The following is a 20,210-nucleotide window of genomic DNA, read 5'->3' on the forward strand; positions in this document are numbered from 1 at the left end:
AGCAAAACATTGAACTCTTCCCCGATACCTCACTCTTTTAACACAGTATATTATGACACATTATGACATCATATATGTATGGCAGCAAGCATCACTTTTAGCTTTTTGGTGCCAGTTTTAAAAAAATTAAGAGGACTGCCTAGTACACACATTTAGTGTCCTTGAGGCAGAGCAAAACTTGCATACAGCATGATGGATTTTTGTCATGTTTGTAAATAAAACCACATCATGAATTTTCTACAAATGCTTGATTTGAAGAAAACCATCAGTCAAATAGAAATGGTTGTACCAGATAGAATAAAAATCACAATATATATTGTGACATCATGCGGGGCACGTAGTGGAGGGACGTTCCATTCCTTGGCCAGAGATAAGGAATCTTGTCAAAATGGCCACCAATCCAAACACTACGCTTCCCAGCATGCCGCACAACTCGTCCAGGTGTGGCAGCTTAAGCCACTTACTTGCAGCCGGCCTGGATTTTTAAAAAAGACTACCATACTGAGAGAAGGGAGGCGTGGAAGGAGATTGACGGAAATACTTGGAAGAAAGTATTTTGACTTGTGAGAACAGACCTAAGTTGCCCTTTTTGAGATGTTTAGTTTGTTGTTGTATTTTTTTATTGATTCTTGTGCCGCATTTCGCTTCCTTTTGGGGATACCCGCTGTTTTTGTGAATGAAGAAGCTGGGTGGTTGGAAACCTTGGCGTCCCGATCGCCTTCCTGGCCTGGCCTACCTCGTGTGCTGTCACAATATATCAACCCCTCCCCCTATTATTCAGCCCTAAATGGGAGTATGTGTCTTAAGAGATTGTCAGTTGCAAGTCACATATAATTGTTGACAAATCCTCTCTTTTCTGTGTGAATTGACTTCTTCTGTTTGCCAGTCCTTCAGGTCACTTAGACATCATTAAACAAACTCTGGACTGGTTTTAATTAATCTAATTAAGGGACTAAGCTCTTAATTAGCTTTTGCTAGGGCGGTAAAGCACAGAATGCAGTGCTGTAAGAGCATGCTGAAAAAGACCAAATTTATACTATCTGAGGATTAAAATGTTATACTGTAAGTGAAAAAATTGAGCAAATGCCACACTGCCATCAATGTCAATAGTGACATGTTTACTGCCTAAAACCAACTTTGCATGCATATTCTTTTAGGATCATTGTTGAATGTTAATAGCCAAGCTTTTTCAAAGTAAATTCATAGTTCATTCAACACCGCTGACTCGAGATGTCCCGATCCAATATTTGGATCGGATCGGACGCCGATATGGGCAAAAAAATGCGCATCGGTATCGGATCGGAATTTTCCAGATTTCCGATCCAGTTTTTTTAAAAGTCTGGTTTTCCAGCGCACCGTTTTACATAATCCATTCCAGTTTTTGCTTCGGTTTCCCTAAAATCGGCTCCGCATTTTACGGCACACCTTCAACACACTACATTTACATTACCGTCTCCCAATTTACCGAGAGACTTTATCGGTAAATATGTCAGCTGTGTGGGATCATTTCACCTTAAAGGACGACAAAGACGAAGAGGCAGAGTGCAACATATGCCACAATAAAGTCAAGCGTAGGGGTAAAGCTGTAAGAAGTTTTAATACAACCAACCTAACCAAGCATTTAGCGAAATACCACCACAAACAATATGAGGAGTATGTTAAGAAAACCGAAGACAAAAAGAAAGGTCTTACGCAACTAACACTGGCAGAAACTTTTGCTATGCGTGACAAACTGGCACTCGACAGTCCCAAAGCCAGTGAATAACAAGAGTCCTTGCCGAAGAATTCATTCTGGATGACGAGCCATTATCTCTCGTGAGTAAAGATGCACCATCCAACACTTAGAACCACGGTACAACATGCCCAGCCGTCATTACCTCCTTGCAGGCATGAAAATCTCTCATCTTTCGGCGAAATTCGCCGTTTTGAAGTCAAAAAGGATGACCTACGTGAATCGCGTAGATCCGAGGAGAAACTTTTTAAGGGGGGGGGGGGGTGTCAGGTGTAGACATGTGCCGGTTACCTTCACGGTTTACCATGCTATGGAAACGTCGCGGTTACAAAACCACTAAAATTTTCCGTCATACAGCAGTAAGTATTCGTTATTTTTTCATGTGTCAAAAATGTAGCCAGAAGTGGCTTGGCGCAGCAGCGCTTACCCTTTCTCCTGTTTGATGCTGCGGGTGTCAGTCACGCTATTCCAGCAAACCCAAAAACAAACACTCCAAACACAAGGCGTACTTTTCTTCAATTTATTGAGCTCTCAAATCGTGCTAACTGAAATATACCAAATGAATACATTTAAAACGTTGTACAATCGTATTTTCAACCTGTAAGTAGCTTCAACAGTTTAGCTTCATGAAAAAGTTCGCCAAAAACAAAACACACATTTTCCTTTCAAATTCAATACACAAAGTTACTAAAAACTTACAAAGACGAATGATGGGCAAGGCTTAGCTAGGAGAGCAACTTCATTGAGGTTAATCACAGCCGCTGAGAGAGAAACAAGTTTGAATGCGGGGGTGGGGGAGCGTCAAAGATCGCTAATTGCGATAGATGATCTTGTCCTAAGCACACGTTCGCTGGACGAGGAGAGGTCTCACTCCCAATTTTTTTTTAGATGAATGCATTTGCCAGCATATTGAATTTGGTGAGTAATGGTTTCAATCGTTTTCATATTTTGCGGTATGACAGCTAGCCAAATCTCTGGTGAAAAAATAGCTCCCGTTAAGTTAGCGTCAAGCTTGTGTATTTAACGGTAATATAAAAGCAGTGTTGTTAGTAACGCGTTATGTGAGTAATGCGTAACTGTTACGTGCCAAAGATGGCTCGCGAAAGGCGTAACATAAAACAAGCCACACAACTGTACAAGTGGACACAAATTTATTTACACAATAATCAAACTCGCAATGAATATGTACAAAATGCCGAGGAAGCGTGACTTCAGGGTAAGCCCAGGCCAAAACAACAAACAAAAGGAGCTACACTTAAACCCCACCCGCTAACTAAACCCTGGTCATGTAAAAGGAACAAAGAAAAGACAGCGTCTAACCTAACTGCCTACTCTATACAAAACAGGAGAAAACGGGTTGAACAGAAATGGCGACTTACCCTTACTTGCTTCAGTGCTCTTATTTACAGTGGTGAACAAAAACGATCCAATAACGAATAAACACAAAAGACTTCACCGAAAAAGCGGGAGTGTATCAAACTAGCGATCAAAATGCAAACGAGCGTGAATGGCGAGCAAACAGCTAGCGAGGAGGAACGCGACAGAATGCTGCCAAATTGCGACCTCATAGAACGTTGACAGCGGCAGGTTTATGAAGCTTGGCGCCTTTTTCTTGCCCAATCAGCAGCGGCGACGTCGTCAGTCCGTCCTGCGTCGATCATCTTCCGTCACAGTGGGAGGGGAAGCAGTCAGCTGGTGGAGGCGACGATCAGCTGACTGGAAGAATCTCAGAAAATTAACCATTAAACGGCCAGGGGCCGTCACAGTAACTGTAATCTGATTACTTTCAGTAAAGAGCAATCTAACGCGTTCATTTTTCTAAATCAGTAATCTAATTAAAGTTACTGTCCTTGATGCCTGTGCATTACTATTTTGTTATTGCCCCATTATGTATGTAGAAAGAAGAATACTGTAGTCCTGGGAGTGACATCACATGTCACATTTTCTAATCGGGGATGGAAAAAAAACGGGTCACGTGTATTACCATGATGCATGAGCCGTGAGCGCTGGGAGTTTGCGGCCAAAACAACATAGCCTCGCTATCTCGCCAGGATACAATGAAATAGGCAGGAGATATACTACAAACTGCTGCATTTGCACACTGGAAACACAGCCATTACTTCATATTTTTGTCCAGTAAAGATGACAAAAATATCTCCGTGCGCTGCAAACTTTGCGCTGGCTCAAAAAGACTGTCGACCGCTAAAAGCATCCAATTCAAGCACCACTTGGAATTACAGCACAACAGGTTACAAGACAGCCAGGACTTTATGATACTGCTCATGCTCAATCCTCGGTTCAAGCTCAATTGTTGTTGAAGGTTTTGAAAGCTTAGGTTTAAAGAAATTCTAAATATCCATCTTGCCTCCTCAGCTGTAGTTTTGGCTAAGCAAAGCAAACGGCTGTCTCTAAGGTGCTTTAGTCACTTGATCTGTTCGAAAAATAATTTGGACCCATTATGAAATACTTTGAACGATTCTTGTTCATTTCATTCATTTTTTATGTTAGTTTTATTGCTCTAAAGCTTTTATAGACAACATTTTAATGGCCATATTCAATGTCTTTATTTTAAAGGGGAAGTTCAGAATTTTTTACATTAGGCTTAATCTTTGAGTTAGCCAGGGTTTAATTAGTCGTTGGAGTTGATTTGGACAAATTCTGTGCAGTTTGCGTGTTATTTGTTAGTTTCAGGGCTCCGGAGTGGCTAAGCTAACGCGAGTCAATGGTGGTTGAAATCAACTCCTTCAACTAATTAAACCCCCGCTAACTTGAATAATAAGCCTTATGTGAAAAATTTAAATTTTTAAATTCGCCTCATGTAGGACGTTTTGCCGACGGAGGACATTTTTGCAGAACGCCGGAACATATTTCCTCCACACCCTACTCACCATTTTTAACCCCTGACCCATTTTCATGCCTGTCCTTGAGCGATTCGGCCGTGGAAGATTCGAGAACGATTCACAAACATCCAAATTCCGATTATTGAAATATGTCAAGTAAAGCGGAACTAATACACAGCGCGGTCTTCGGGATGCAATGAGAAACTGACCGCATTGCGTCCCGAAAGTAAACATAATGCTTGTCATAGACCCGGGTAATGCCAATGCTCAACTCACGGCTTTAGCTCAACTCATGCCGCTGGATAAAAAACACAAGAATACCTGACTGCTGCTTACAGCCGCTACAAACTACGTCAACGTCGTTTTACTGGAGATAATAGATATCATATGTATATAGAACTAGATGCAAAACGACAGACCCGACTTCGTTAGCAACATTGAAGTATTGAAAACCAGATGCGTTAGTAAACAGCCGCCATCTTAAAGCAGAAGACTCCCATAGTAGGCTGTTGTGAACATTCCAAGCGAACCTAATTAACTTTTTATCTAAAATACTCCTAAATCGGCAAAATCTTGACTTGAATCTTTCTTCAAAACAGTTTTAAAACTTTCACATGTCGAAAGTAGACATAAGGGAAATTATGGAATAATGGGAGCAATTTTAACAACTTTAAACAGTTGATTCGCAAAATTAAATGAATTGAATGTAGTTTAAAGCTGCTGATACAGAATGGGGACTTGAGTATTTTATTTACTGTTTTAAAATGTTAACCTGATACTGAAATAGTTGTTTATTTAATCCTGAGAGGCTTTTTATACAATTTTTGTAACTAATGCACAAAACATTAAAAGCATATAATAGCTTGGGGAATTTGTGGGATTTTCCACTGAGGTTGTTGGTGTGTTTTGCTTTTTTAAGACAGTTTACAATATTATTTGCACGTTTTACTGACTGACTATGCCATTTCTGTTTGTTATTTATAATGTTTTGTGTTTGTCACTGAATAAACAGGTCAGTTTCTTGTTACCAACCGTTGTGTTTTATTCAAACTCGCCTAATTCAGCTGGCAAGTTGTTATCAAGAGTACTAAAACCTTTTTCAACATGAGTCTGACAACTAAGTAAGGAGGCTAAATAACTTTAAACTTTAACACATGCTCAGATAGGTCGGTATTGGTATCTTCCAGTATCAGTATCGGATCGGAAGTGCAAAAACCTGGATCGGGACATCCCTACCGCTGACAGAGATGTACATGTGCCTAATGGCACACAATTAAATAATGTGAATTTTTTAAAATGTTATCTAAGCTGTATAACTATGGATAAAAAAAACAGTGAAATGATGAAACGTAGAACAATGCTGAGCTTTGTATCTTTGTGCCACTGACTTTTTGTTCAGTGCCTTGTCATGACGTATATCTTTTTTTTTTTTTTTTTTTAAAGACTAAGTAAGCTTATACACTGTTTAACTGTTGGTTGCACAAAGGCATTTCTCAGTATACAGTACTTCTCATCACGTCACCCTCATTTCAAGGCTTCTTTGCTGTCATTTGTTTGCCTTTTTGCAAACACTGCACAATAACAGCAATCTTGTTAGCATGCGTCATTGTATGTGAATTGTTCATGGTTTGACTGCTCGGTGCTGGGTTTGGTTGTGCATGTGTTTGTATGCAGGCAGCATGACATGTTATAAGATGTTGAACATCTCACTGAATCTTACAAGACTTATTTTACATTTCATATTTATATACTGTATGCAATATATATAAGTATGTACAGTATGTATACGGTAGTCTGTATTCGTAGTAAATGTAGAAAAACTGTTAAATGTTACAATCGAATTTCCATTCACTTTTCTCGACCTTTGAGTCAAGTATTCGATGCAACTAGTGCAAGTCTTGGCATGAGCAGATTTACATGCAAAACATCCCGACCACATCTGTTTGCTCTTATCCCGATCATCCAGCCTCATTCAGAGCCCCAACAGCAATCAGACGAACTCTTATTTGCAATGAAAATACTTCATGTCCCTGCTTCTTTCTCATTTTTAATTGCACCATATGGTGTTAAAAGAATGATTGGACTCCATTTTGGAGTTATTTAGCATTTACACGCCAGATACTCCACTTGTTTAGTAATTGTTTATTCTCAGGGCATGTTCTGTCTTTAATCAGACATTTACTGCCATAATCAATTACAGTGCAGTGTGAAACAAAAAAAAGTACATACCCCCTTCTCAAATTCTTGTTTTTTGCAGTTTTCTCACTTTAATGTGTAAATAAGCTTATAAAACTATGAAGATCAATCAAACATAACACAATGCATTGACTTCATAATATATTGACTGGACATGGGGCGCGTGGCCGATTGATAGAGGGCCTATATCCGTCAAAGCTGACCAAGTGGAAACACAAAGAGCTTTTTACATTGAAAATTATTGTGAATAAATGCTTAAATCCCTGAATTCTTTATGGATATGGACGTAAAACAGTCTCGATTGATGGCTAAAAGCAAACAAAAAACGGGCAGCTATCATTTATTTTACGTCAAAATGTCGAATGTGCTGCTAGTCTTAGTTTAAGCCGTTGTGGCGCAGCCTAATCGGCCCAAAGAGCTTTTACGTTGAAAATTCTTGTGAATAAATGCTTAAATCCCTGAAATATTTATAGATATGAACGTAAAACAGTCTTGATTCTTGGTTAAAAGCAAAAAAAGGTCAGTCAGCATTTATTTAACGTAAATATTCCAAATTATGACGCCAAAGCCATCGCGGTTAATTTCTCGCATTGATTTTTTTCACAACATTTGAAAATGCATGCATAGTACGAAAAATATGATAATTACCTTGAACCCTTGAACAAATCACTCGCGAGACAATCCTTCCTGTTTGTATGCGGTACAGCTTTCGTGCTTTTTCAACCTAAATCCGGCGTTGGATCGCTGCATGTGTTTGAGAATAACTGCGACCGACTGAAGCGGAGTGTGGGATGGCCCCCTACTTGAAGGCGTGGCGCAGTGTGTGGGGAATTTGTCCTGTCAATATCATTATAAAGTCTATGCACAAGGATACATAAAATAGTTTTCAAGTGATTTTCTTTTATATAAGAAAACAATATATTTAAATCTAACAATAAAAACGAATTAACTCTGCCTAATCACATTTCTTGTAAAAATTGCTCTATTTTTCACAGACTACATCTAAGCATAATATCCTCGAGATCTGTCAAATCAAAGAAATTACATCAATGGAACCTGCCTGACTAAGTGAAGTTGACCAAAAGATCTCTAGAAGCTGTAGGAAAATGCAAACCTCCCCCAAAAAATCAAGAAAGGGCAAGAAATAATGACATCTCAGGGCTCAAAGTTAACATTGTAGATAAATTTTTAGCATGCCAATGGTAGATTTCATCTTACCCTCTTTGATCAAATGCAACCAAATGTTTGCTTGCAAGGGGCAAATTTTAAGATCGCCAACTGAAAAATTATCAACAGAAGACAGTGTTCCCTCTAGGATTTTTGTCAAATATATACTGATGTGTTTTACTGCATAAATATGTGTGTAATTATAAATGTAAAGTTAATTATGAAATATATAATAAACATGGATGTTTATAAATATTTTATCTTAATTTGTTTGAAAAAAAATATTTATTGAACGGAAATATTAAGGGCAGATGAAGAGTTTGTCAGATTTCGGTGTAATTTGATGAATTTAAACTTTGGATAAGTTCATCGAATCGTCTGTCATTTCTAACGCGTAACTGCGAGAAGATTTGCGTTTTACCACTCTGTAATTACTACCTTCCTAAACCCGGAAGTGTGACATCATTTACAGAAGGCAACAGAAGACATGGTGGACTTTTTCCATAGCAGCACCAGCGATAGTGGTATTTTCAGCGAAAGTTGCCATTCAGGATCGCTTTTTCGTGATGTTAGCGATGAAGAGGGCTCCCAGGAAAGATTATCTACAATTAATCCTTAAATGTTTGAACCTGAGGCATCTGATGAGGATGATTCGATTTACTCTGCACAGAAGACAGTGGTGATGACCCTGATTGGCGGCTCAACACCCCACAAAAGGAAGAGTTGTAAGCCTATGTCGAGCATTGTGATTTCTCTCTGAACCTGTCTTTCCTCAGTCTTTCTGCGATATAAATATCATTAATTTCAAAAACAGAGGAGTAGTTTTATAGATTTAGTAATAAATGTATCAAATTCACATGAATAGACGACCTGTCAGCTGTCCTATAGACTTATGACAGGCCAGCAACAACAACAGCAAAAAAACAGGTCGCACTTCAATGAACAGGCAGTATAATATGCCCTCCTATATCAACAGAATTGCATAAAATGTTAGAATTAGAAAAGCCAGTAAGGGTCTTCTTATGTCTTTGAAAAACCAAGGTTGTACTCTCCTAGCCTTTCAAAGCAAGGAGAAATGTTGAAAACAAAGAAGCGATCGTCGAGCCGGGGAGAAGTTCTTCTGTTTGACTCTCACAAAAGATATCCAAATCCTTGCAGAAGAAGGTTTTTTGGGCCACTGATAGTGTCCCGAACCTTAGTGTGAGCAATCAATCGCTACACATCGAGATGGCATGATGAATCTCACGAGTAAAACCCAGAAAATCTTCTATAGCGTAGTGCTTTATAGCCATGTGCCGGTATGAGATTGTGACTATATGATAACCATAAGCCAAAATGTCAACGTTTCACAGTATTGCAATTTAAGCTCTAAAATGTGTTATTTTGAGGTATATGGGTTTAAAAAAAACTTTTTCCATTGAACAGGATTTTTATTTTTCAAAACACATTAGCAAATTGGAACGTAAGTATAATGTTAAGTTAAAATAATAAAAAATCATCCTCCTCTAAGCCTGTGGCTTTTCTGTAGCCGAAGTATTCCCATACCATCGATTTTGTTTTCTTTGATGGGGGAAAAAGTTCAGTTTCACCTCCTCCATCCATCGTTTAGCACAGCTGTGTAACAGAACATTTTTGCGGTTTTGAAACCGTTACGTTTTCATACCAATACCTTGAAACCGGTAATTGGCACGTCTCGTGCCTTTTCCGTATTGGAGTGCCGGCAAGGTCTTCTGTAAATGACGTACACATCGAGATGGCATGACGAATCCCGCGAGTAAAACCCAGAAAATGTTTGCAATATATGGCGAGGATAGCGTGGTGCTATATTTCCGTGTTCAGAGTGGTGGCGAAGCTCCCTGGAAGTTACGTCATCAGGTAGCGGCCAGCAGCGAGGCACGTCCCTCGTTGCTAATGTGTTGCTATGGCAGTAACTCAAAAACTATGCGGTCAATTCAAATTTTTTGTATGAGTTTTGACACAGCAAAATGCATTCAATGCAATTTAACCGAATAAAACGCTCAAGAATTGAAGTCTTCAACTGCCCTTTAATATAATGTATGTTATGCAAAAACATTTCAAATGTAGGGTAAACTGGTTCAAATCTATAAGGCTAATGATACCTGAATCCACCTCTATCACGTGTCTTTATCTTCTGTGATAAAAATGTGACACAATGTCTGTTGTTGCTGCTATGTGTGGCCCACCCAGTTATTGGATTTTATGGTGATTACGCTTTTACATGTAGCGTTTTTTCCCCTCAAAGAAAAAAAAATCCCTAAACAACCGTGCTTTAATGTTTACTTGGGTTGCCTTTGTCTGATATTTACATTTCCTTATTGATCTTAAACATTTAAATAAGGGAAAGCCATGGATATGCCGAGAACATTAGTACTAGCCATTATCATGATTAATTTATTTCATCAACGCTAATGCTATTGATTTTGCATGCAAAACAACAGTAGACCTAATGTCTCAACAGAAGTGACATCATGGTATTTTAATTGTCAGTCTAGCAACTGTAAAGCGATAGCCTTGACTGACAGAGGTTTTCTGTGCCATCTGCCAAATGTTGCCCTCACTGCATAAACGGACATCTTTCTAATTCATTCATTTTGACACTTTTATCATCTTTGGCTACCAGAACAGGGAAACGATACTTGTGAGAACGCACTAAAAGATCAATCGTACAAATAATGTCAGATTATCTAAAGTAGCCTAGTCCATTTTACAACCATTAATCCTGTTGTGTGGTCATTCCAGTTGCTCCAGTTAGTCAATTATTGGAATGACCAAAAAACATTCGTATTTTTTTTTTTTTGTGATGAGGATTACATCTATTAAGTTGGAAGGCTATATTAGAGATACATTCATATTTTAATTTAATACTGTGCTGGGATCACTCTTACGAGTGGTATCATCAAAAGCCTTTATAATAATAAGTTAACCTCTGATTGAGCCATCGCATAGAGACAATGTTACAGGATTATTGATAAAACCGACAAGGAATGTCATAAGAGGTAACTTGCAGTAATGGTTAGATTATTGACATGTAATACCCTAAAGGATAAAGTTCATATTTTTACAACGGGCAAATTTAGTAAGACATGGTCATAGTCATACTTAAGAGCTTTTAATTCTTTTGGGTTTGTGTATTGGAATGAAAATCTAGCACAACCATGGTGGAGAGCACAATGTTTTTTAAGTAAAAGGTCAAATGAGCGATCAGAGCTTGTCTCCCCCCCCTTGCTCAATCTAATATCAAGCATTTGTTGTTGTCTGACATGAACTGCCCGCTTGCCAAATTCAAAAGACTCTTTGAAGTATTAATCAGACTTAGAGATGGCCAGAGCTTTCGTCCTTCCACCTAATATGGGCCAAGCTTGATGCTGAGCGTTAGGACAGTGATGTTGCCAGCGGAGGAAATAGATTTTAGATGGCTTAAGGCTTAGATGACTGGGAAAAGGAGGGTCAGATATATGAAAGAGGCTGTGACGTTTACGCATCAGTCAAGGCAAGGCTGTTTGAATTGGAGATATGACTGCACAAAAGCCTTAATTTGTATCGTTTAGCAATTAGAATTCCACTAACTGGAATTATGACATTCTCCTAAAATCTTATCCTTCAATCTTATACAGTGAGGCAAATAAGTCAACCACCAATTGTGCAAGTTCTCCTACTTGAAAAGATTAGAGAGGCCTGCAATTGTCAACATGAGTAAACCTCAAACATGAGAGAATGTGGAAAAAAAAACAGAAAATCAAATTTTTTGTTTTTTAAAGAACTTATTTGCAAGTTATGGTGGAAAATAAGTATTTGGGCAATACCAAAAGTTCATCTCAATACTTTGTTATGTACCCTTTGTTGGCAATAACGGAGGCCAAGCGTTTTCTGTAACTCTTCACTCTTTGCTTGGTGTAAAGAAATCAACTTTGGGAGCAATTATTAGAAAATGGAAGACATACAAGACCACTGATGATCTCCCTCGATCTGGGGCTCCATGCAAGATCTCACCCCGTGGCGTCAAAATGATAACAAGAACGGTGAGCAAAAATCCCAGAACCACACGGTGGGACCTAGTGAATGACCTACAGAGAGCTGGGACCAGAGTAACAAAGGCTACTATCAGTAACACAATGCGCCGCCAGGGACTCAAATCCTGCACTGCCAGACGTGTCCCCCTGCTGAAGCCAGTACACGTCAAGGCCCGTCTGGGGTTCACTAGAGAGCATTCGGATGATCCAGAAGAGGACTGGGAGAATGTGTTATGGTCAGACGAAACCAAAATAGAACTTTTTGGTAGAAACACGGGTCCTCATGTTTGGAGGAGAAAAAATACTGAATTGCATCCGAAGAACACCATACCCACTGTGAAGCATGGGGGCGGAAACATCATGCTTTGGGGCTGTTTTTCTGTAAAGGGACCAGGACGACTGATCTGTGTAAAGGAAAGAATGAATGGGGCCATGCATTGAGAGATTTTGAGTGAAAATCTCCTTCCATCAGCAAGGGCATTGAAGATGAGATGTGGCTGGGTCTTTCAGCATAACAATGATCCCAAACACACAGCCAGGGCAACAAAGGAGTGGGTTCGTAAGAAGCATTTCAAGGTCCTGGAGTGGCCAAATGGGAATGGGCCAAAATACCAGCAACAGTGTGTGAAAAGCTTGCAAAGAGTTACAGAAAACGTTTGGCCTCCGTTATTGCCAACAAAGGGTACATAACAAAGTATTGACATTAAAGCTGAAACGAATACTCGAGCAACTTGAGTAACTCGAGTTTAAAAACTGATCCGAGTAATTTTATCCACCTCGAGGAATCGTTTGATTTTGCTAGCTCTAAGCATCACGTTTTGCCCGGACTGCTTTCAATGCGGGACAACGCGCGGACGTCACATGCGCAAAGGAAGAAGCAATTAAAAAAAAAAAAAAGAACTTACTGCAGCTGACAGCCGCTACAAACTACGCCGACGTTGGTAAAAACTACACCCACATGATGCCAGTGCGGTAGCAGGTAATGTCCGAGGCGTCTCATACAGTAGGGAGAACAAGTATTTGATACACTGCCAATGGGTTTTCCCATTGACTGTGTATCAAATTCTTGTTCTCCCCACTGTAGATATAGTATGCATTTAGAACTAGATGCAAAATGACAGACTCGGCCGTGTCTGGGCAGCGTTAGTAAACAGCCGCCATCTTTAAGCAGTAGATTTCTCAGCGCTAATAAATATAACGTTACTGTCACTCGCTCATGTAACGTTAGCCCTTCGGAGCGCTAGGTTTCTATTGATTATGACCACAGTCGATGCGTGGGTAACGTGCCTTACATACAGGCTTTATTAAATCTGTAAAAATACAGCGCTGTAGAGGGTGTAAAATTAAAACATAATAAAGCTAACTGTCAGTTTTAGCTCAGTAGTCATTGCTGAATAAAACACCAGTAGCACTGGTTCCTAATCTGCTCCAATACAGCAGGTATCATACATTTATTTTGAACACTCAAAATCCTATAGGTACTTACAGTTTAGACAAACTTAAAAGTTAACTAGAACTTAAAAATAGCTTGACACAAATGGAAATTCAATTGAAACACGTGGGAAAAACACATAGCTTTCAAGTGATGTGTGTTCTCAAGCATAATTACATTTTTAGGTAAGAATTTGTTGTTGTTTTTTTAATAAGATCTAGAAGTTTTTTGAGTGAAAGCAGTGATTTTTTTTTTTCAACTCACATCTGAGATGCAATTGTTGGCTGTTTTCAACAATGTACATCGAAAATAAAGACATTGATTGACTGAAAATGGTTCAATATCGGATTGAATGTCTTTTTCTCGTGTATATTTATAATTGCTCTTTACCTAAAATTTTTTTTTTTATCCGATTACTCGATTAATCGATAGAATTTTCAGTCGATTACTCGATTACTAAAATATTCGATAGCTGCAGCCCTAATTGAGATTAACTTTTGGTATTGACCAAATACTTATTTTACACCACGATTTGCAAATAAATTATTTAAAAATCAAACAATGTGATTTTTCTGGGATTTTTTTTCACATTCTGTCTCATGGTTGAGGTTTACCCATGTTGACAATTACAGGCCTCTCTAATATTTTCAAGTGGGAGAACTTGCACAATTAGTGGTTGACTAAATACTTATTTGCCCCACTGTAGTTGCATGTTTTCAAATGTTCTGGGTGGTATGTACCAATTTTATTTGACAGAAAGTTCATTCATAGGCAAAATCAACACACAACACAGTACTCAAACACTACTGTAATATTTGGAGTGTCAGGCGGACATGACTATAAGAGCTCAATATGTAAAATCCATCACAGGATAAAATGAAGTTGCTATATCTTCCTCTATTTCTACTCTACTCCAACCCAAAAAAATTTTTTTTCATTACCAGCTCCTCTTAGAAAGATGCATGTCTCAACAGGCCCATAGTCATTGCTTTGTCCACACCCTCAAATACATGGGCTTTTCATAGCTGGATTTGCAATTAATTTACCTGTGTGTGCCTAAAAGGATGAGGCCTGTTCTTTGAAAATGAAAATGACAATTGAAAATTGAATTTATAAGTAGTAGACCTACTAGTCAACTCGTTTTGTTTTGTTTTTCTTTAAATTCTAGGTGAAAATAAAATGAGCAGGGGGCATTTACAGGCCAAAACTAAAGCAGAATAAGCAAATCATGGAAATTTCAGATTTAAAAAAAAAAAAAAAAAAAAAAAAAAAAAAAAAAAAGAGTTTTTGAGTATGGTAATTAAGGAAGAAAACGACAGTATAAACATTGTGATAAAATCTGTCCTATACTGGCTTGAACAGATTCTAAAGAGAAATATTCACCCTCTGATGATGCCGGTCAGTCACCTGAAATTGAAACTGCTTGGTGGCTGTGCAGGGCAAGTACCAACCCGGATATGTTCAGAGATTGAAGTAGGAATGAGCAGATAAGTGCGCATGAATTTTAGTGGCGACTGTTTTTCTGTACTCTAGGTTACATTGACTGAATACTATACTGTCAACTGGAACTTTCTTATAACTATAAGACTCTATAACAAAAAAAGATCTTATTTTAGTTACTAGGCTGAGATTGTGTGTTAGGATTCTACTGATGGCGAAATAGAAGAAGTCCAAGCCATGTGGGTCAAATGAAAGTCCAGAACCTTACTTTACTTTCTCTTGTTTTTCAGCAAAGTTTGTATATTTTTTGTGGGGTTAGTCTCCTTGATTATTGTCGGTTTAAGTTTTCTTGCGTCTTTTAGATTTAGCAACGCTGAACTCTGACAAACATCTTCAAAGTTGAAATAATTAAAATCGATATCTGTCAAGCTTTCAGTCAAAAACAATTTCCAAGTAAAATCAAAGTCATTCGAGAAATTGCTGCACCCTGCCGCAACGCATCTGTTAGGCCTGTTTGTTTAAATGTTCCAAATTCCTTTGAGAGAAAAAAACCACAGGACACACTTAATAGTAATCAATAGGAAATGCTGTTGTCATCCCTGCATTGATTTATTCAGGCTTAAATAAAGCAGTCCCAGAATGTGCTGAAAGCTGTCAAAAACATTTTATATACAGATTTATATGAAAACTTGTTGTACTGAGTTGGTTGTGTGAGTAAACAAGGTTTTGTTTCTTGAAGACTTGTGAAAGTTTTCGGGGTTTTTTTTTTTTTTTTTTCTCGAGGCTGTTTCATTGGATAATGAAGTTGGTTGTGTTGACCTTCACACGTTCTGTGCCACCACGGGAAACTTGTTCATAAAGGTTTTTGCACTCGTCGGCAAGGTATTTTTAAAAACTTTTTTCGAAAACCTAGATCCTGAACACATGCTGTTTCTGTGATCATTTGTATTCTGAATGGTGAATCTGAGCTGTACTGGAGCAAATCCTGGAATGAACAGCTTGTATTTTGGCACCTGTGTCTGAGATTTTAGCGGCATAATGCGATTCCCTTTTTTCTGGAATCAAGCAGGTATCCAATATCGTTATCAGATTACAACACCTCTTATCTTTACTCATGATTAGTTTACAGGTCTCTGTAACCACATGTCGTGAATCTTGATGGACAGGTTTATATGAACCAAAGGTGTGACCATGGATGACATAACTGTTCCACATTTTACAATTTTTGCATTTGTATATGAAAGCAAAATGCACTGGATTGTGTAAAAACGCTGAATCTTTCTGTACGTCTGTGTTCGCATTGTCGGACAACACATGAATATTTTTTTTTCTTCTTTTGTCTATCCGTCCCGGTCCAGTGCATATCCAGTGTGCAAATCCCTCAGGTTTCTTGCTGTTACCACATTTTCACAAGAGACAAACTATCATACTATTTAAAATTACTGATGTAATATAAATAAAAATAATGCCTACATCAACCCGGTTATGATGCAAAAAATGTCGAATACTGTAACACAATATTCCGCTACAAATATGAGGTATGTTCAGCAGTGGCTTAGAGGCAATAGGTGCTAAAATCTCAGGTCGTGCAGTAAGTTTCAGACATCTTTTGTTATTCATGCTCATAGACTTCACTATCAGTTGACAGACAAGGAGCTCGGGGCCGATCCGTTGGAGGCCTATTTTCAAAGACTTAAAAATCAAATAATTTCAAAACTAAAGCCGCTAGCGACCTGAAACCAAAACAGGCACCTCCATTGGGCATATTTGAGTCTCCACAAGCAGCGACATCCAAAAATTCAAAGTCGTTCCCGAATAAAATCCCGATTATTTTTTTTTATACAGGTATAACAGAACTTAAAGTGTCTATAAACTTCTCAAATTTTACGTAAGATACACAGACATCACCGAATGCAGAGATAATCACCTATATTTTCAGGATCAATAGCAATATTTAACATATGGTTTTGCCCAAAATAGCAACTTTTTTTTTTTTTTTTTAGTACAAGTTTTCAACAGCTAATAAATCACTCAATTTTCACATGAGAAACTTAACACTTCAGAAAACATACAGAATCACCTTAATTTTACTCACCAAAAGCAACATTTTCATTTTTCTACATACAATTATTGCCTCAGCACGGAGGTACGTCTTGCCGGCTATCTGGCCCTCGTCGTTTTTAGATTGAAATGTTACATAAATTTAAAGACGTAAAAGGCAATTTTTTTATGTATGGACGCAGAACTGTCTAAATTACTACTTTTTGCCCAAAATACAGGCTGAAAATTACCTGATCGTTTGAATGTAAACTTACTCTACTGTGCATTGATAAATATGGTGGTCACCACAAAACAAAGAGCTTTTTAAGTTGAACATTCTTGTAAATAAATGCATACATCACCGGAATTTCTATAGATATGAACATAGAAGAGTCTAGATTCCTGGTTAAAAGCAACAACAACAAAAAACAGGCAGTTATCATTCATTTTACGTGAATATTTTGAGCTAAAATTACACAATTCAATCTGGCGGTTGTTACAAAACAGAGAGGTTTTTGTTTTTAAGTTGAAAGTGCACGCATGTGGCTCTTTTATATAATAATTACCTTAAATCCTCGACCAAATCACTCTTGAAACAATCCTGCCTGCTTGCATGGAGTCAAACATTCATCCTATTTCCACCTAAATCCGGCGTTTGAACGCAGCGTGTGTTTGAGTTTATCACAGTGAAAGCCAACTCTGCTCTGCCTGGGCCAGCCCCAACGGGAAGGTTGTGGCGCACTGTTTGTTGGAGGGTCTTGCCAACTGATAGGGAAGTCTATGACATGCCAGCCACTGTCAGCTGCTCTTAATAAAGTGTGTCATGAGTTGACTGTTATCCATAAGTGACCCATGTAAATGTGGGTGTGAATTTTATTTCAATTTGTGCCCTGCGATTGATTGGCAAATAGTTCAGGATATACCCACAAGTGTGTCTCACTTAAAGTGTTTTTCTTCTATTGTTAAGATGTGGCGAATGGCAGCACAGGTTACAGGCCTCCACCCAGGACCAAGGAGATAGTCATCAATGGCCAAACTGTCAAGCTAAAGTACTGTTTCACTTGCAAAATCTTCAGACCCCCACGTGCCTCTCACTGCAGCCTCTGCGATAATTGTGTGGGTGAGTGAAACACTCCACACTGTCTCACAGCATGATGAATATTATTTATTGTATTCGTTATTGTAGCCAACACATACTTGACAGGAACTGCACGACTGACCACATGCACCACACACCAAAGCTCTTCTCCAGCTCTCTCTCTTTAACATCAGCTCAACGGATTATGGGCATCCTTCCATCGGATTTCTATATCCTCTCTGTAATGTAGTGTAGTGTAGTGTAGTGTTCACAGTTTGAGAAAAAAAAAACTCATTTTGAAAGGGCAATTTTGCAAAAGCGCCATCAAGGGGTGGCCACACCTGCCCCCCCCCCCCCCCACACACACACACACACAAATTTAGTGACCACCCCACCAGCTAGTCTACTGCAAATTGTAATAACTGTACAGTGATTCCCTTACATATCGCTGTTAATGGGGACCAAACCAACCGTGTAAAGTGTAAAGCCGTGAAGTCGTGTCACCCCCTCTCCCATTTTTAACATACATTTTTTGTATATATACTAGTAGAATAAATAAGTGTATTAGAAAAATGCAAATGTTATCAATTAGAGATGTCCCGATCCGATATTTGGATCCGATCGGACGCCGATATGGGCAAAAAAATGCGCATCGGTATCAGATCGCCCGACACGGAAAAATTCCGATCCAGACTTCCGATCCAGCGCACCGATATACATAATCCATTCCAGTTTTTGCTTCGGTTTCCCTAAAATCCGCTCTGCATTTTACGGCACACCTTCAACACACTACATTAACGTCTCCCAATTTACCGAGAGACTTTATCGGTAAAAATGTCAGCGGTGTGGGATCATTTCACCTTAAAGGACGACGAAGAGGCAGAGTGCAACATATGCCACAAAGTCAAGCGTGGTGGTAAAGCTGTAAGAAGTTTTAATACAACCAACCTAATCAAGCATTTAGCGACATACCACAAACAATATAAGGAGTATGTTAAGAAAACCGAAGACAAAAAGAAAGGTCCTACGCAACTAACACTGGCAGAAACTTTTGCTATGCGTGACAAAGTGGCACTCGACAGTCCCAAAGCCCAGGGAAAAACAAGAGTCATTGCAAGAATTCATTGCAAGAAGAAGAATCAAGAATTCATTCTGGATGACGAGCCATTATCTCTCGTGAGTAAAGACGCACCATGCAACACATTATGCTGCATTCCAGAAAAGTGGGAAGTCGGATTTATCCCACTCGGATGGTACCAGTTCCGACCTCAAAGCGTTCCAAGCAAATGTAAACAACAAAGATGGCTGATCGCGACGAGGTGTTTTTTATTTTGGCCATCCAAAGACATTTTGACCTCCAGCGAACCTGCCTTCCTATAAGCGATCAAATAGTAGAGGAAAAACGACGGTTGCGTTATAGCCCACACTGTAAACTGCCTTTTTTTTTTTAAGTTACATCCTTTGCCGATTGTCAATATAAAAACATAGCACAACAAAGATAATTCACTGTATGAGGAAAAAATACATGGCGTCTCAAATAAACTTGATTTACTTCATTATTGTGTTATCATTCGTTTTCTTGAGCGCCATTTTGTCCAGTGATGTCAGATTGAAACAACTTGGAAGTCGGGGTAGTTATTTTTTCTCCGACTTCGCGACTTGGACCTCCCAGTTCGAGTGGCGTTCCAATGATATTTTGCTAGTCGGAGGTCGGAAAAGTCCGACATCCCACTTTTCTGGAACGCAGCATTAGAAGCACGGTACAACATGCTCAGACGTCATTACATCCTTGAGCGATTCTGCCGTGGAAGATTCAAGAACGATTCACAAACATCCAAATTCCGATTATTGAAATATGTCAAGTAAAGCGGAACTAATTCACAGCGGGGTCTTCGGGGCGCAATGAGAAACGGACCGCATTGCGTCCCGAGAGTAAACATCATGCTTGTCTAATAGATATCATATGTATGTAGAACTAGATGCACCATGACAGACTCGACAGCGTTAGCAACACATGCATTGAAAACTAGGTGCGTTAGTAAAAGGTCGCCATCTTAAAGCAGGAGACTTCCCTTGTAGGCTGTTGTAGTGAACCTTCCAAGCGAACCTAATTAACTTTTTATCTAAAATACTCCTAAATCGGCAAAACTTGACTTGAATCTATCTTCAAAACAGTTTTAAAACTTTCACATGTCAAAAGTAGACAGAAGGGAAATAATGGAATAACGGGAGCAATTTTAACAACTTTTAACAG

At 38.8% G+C, this 20,210-nt stretch overlaps 1 protein-coding gene across 7 annotated transcripts in view; it reads left to right on the forward strand.

The window, feature by feature from the left end:
* Positions 1-20,210, forward strand: part of zdhhc14 (zinc finger DHHC-type palmitoyltransferase 14) — a 61,372-nt gene that overhangs the window by 13,574 nt on the left and 27,588 nt on the right. For 6 of the 7 annotated variants that reach the window (XM_057858885.1, XM_057858889.1, XM_057858886.1 and 3 more), the window contains exon 4: positions 17,846-17,998. The exons of the other annotated variant lie outside the window; for it this stretch is intronic. In XM_057858885.1, the coding sequence (XP_057714868.1) occupies positions 17,846-17,998 (153 nt within the window). The remainder of the gene's footprint in view (positions 1-17,845; positions 17,999-20,210) is intronic. 7 annotated transcript variants of the gene reach the window in all.

The sequence above is a fragment of the Corythoichthys intestinalis genome, chromosome 15 (genome assembly GCF_030265065.1).
Source record: "Corythoichthys intestinalis isolate RoL2023-P3 chromosome 15, ASM3026506v1, whole genome shotgun sequence".
Taxonomy (NCBI): domain Eukaryota; kingdom Metazoa; phylum Chordata; class Actinopteri; order Syngnathiformes; family Syngnathidae; genus Corythoichthys; species Corythoichthys intestinalis.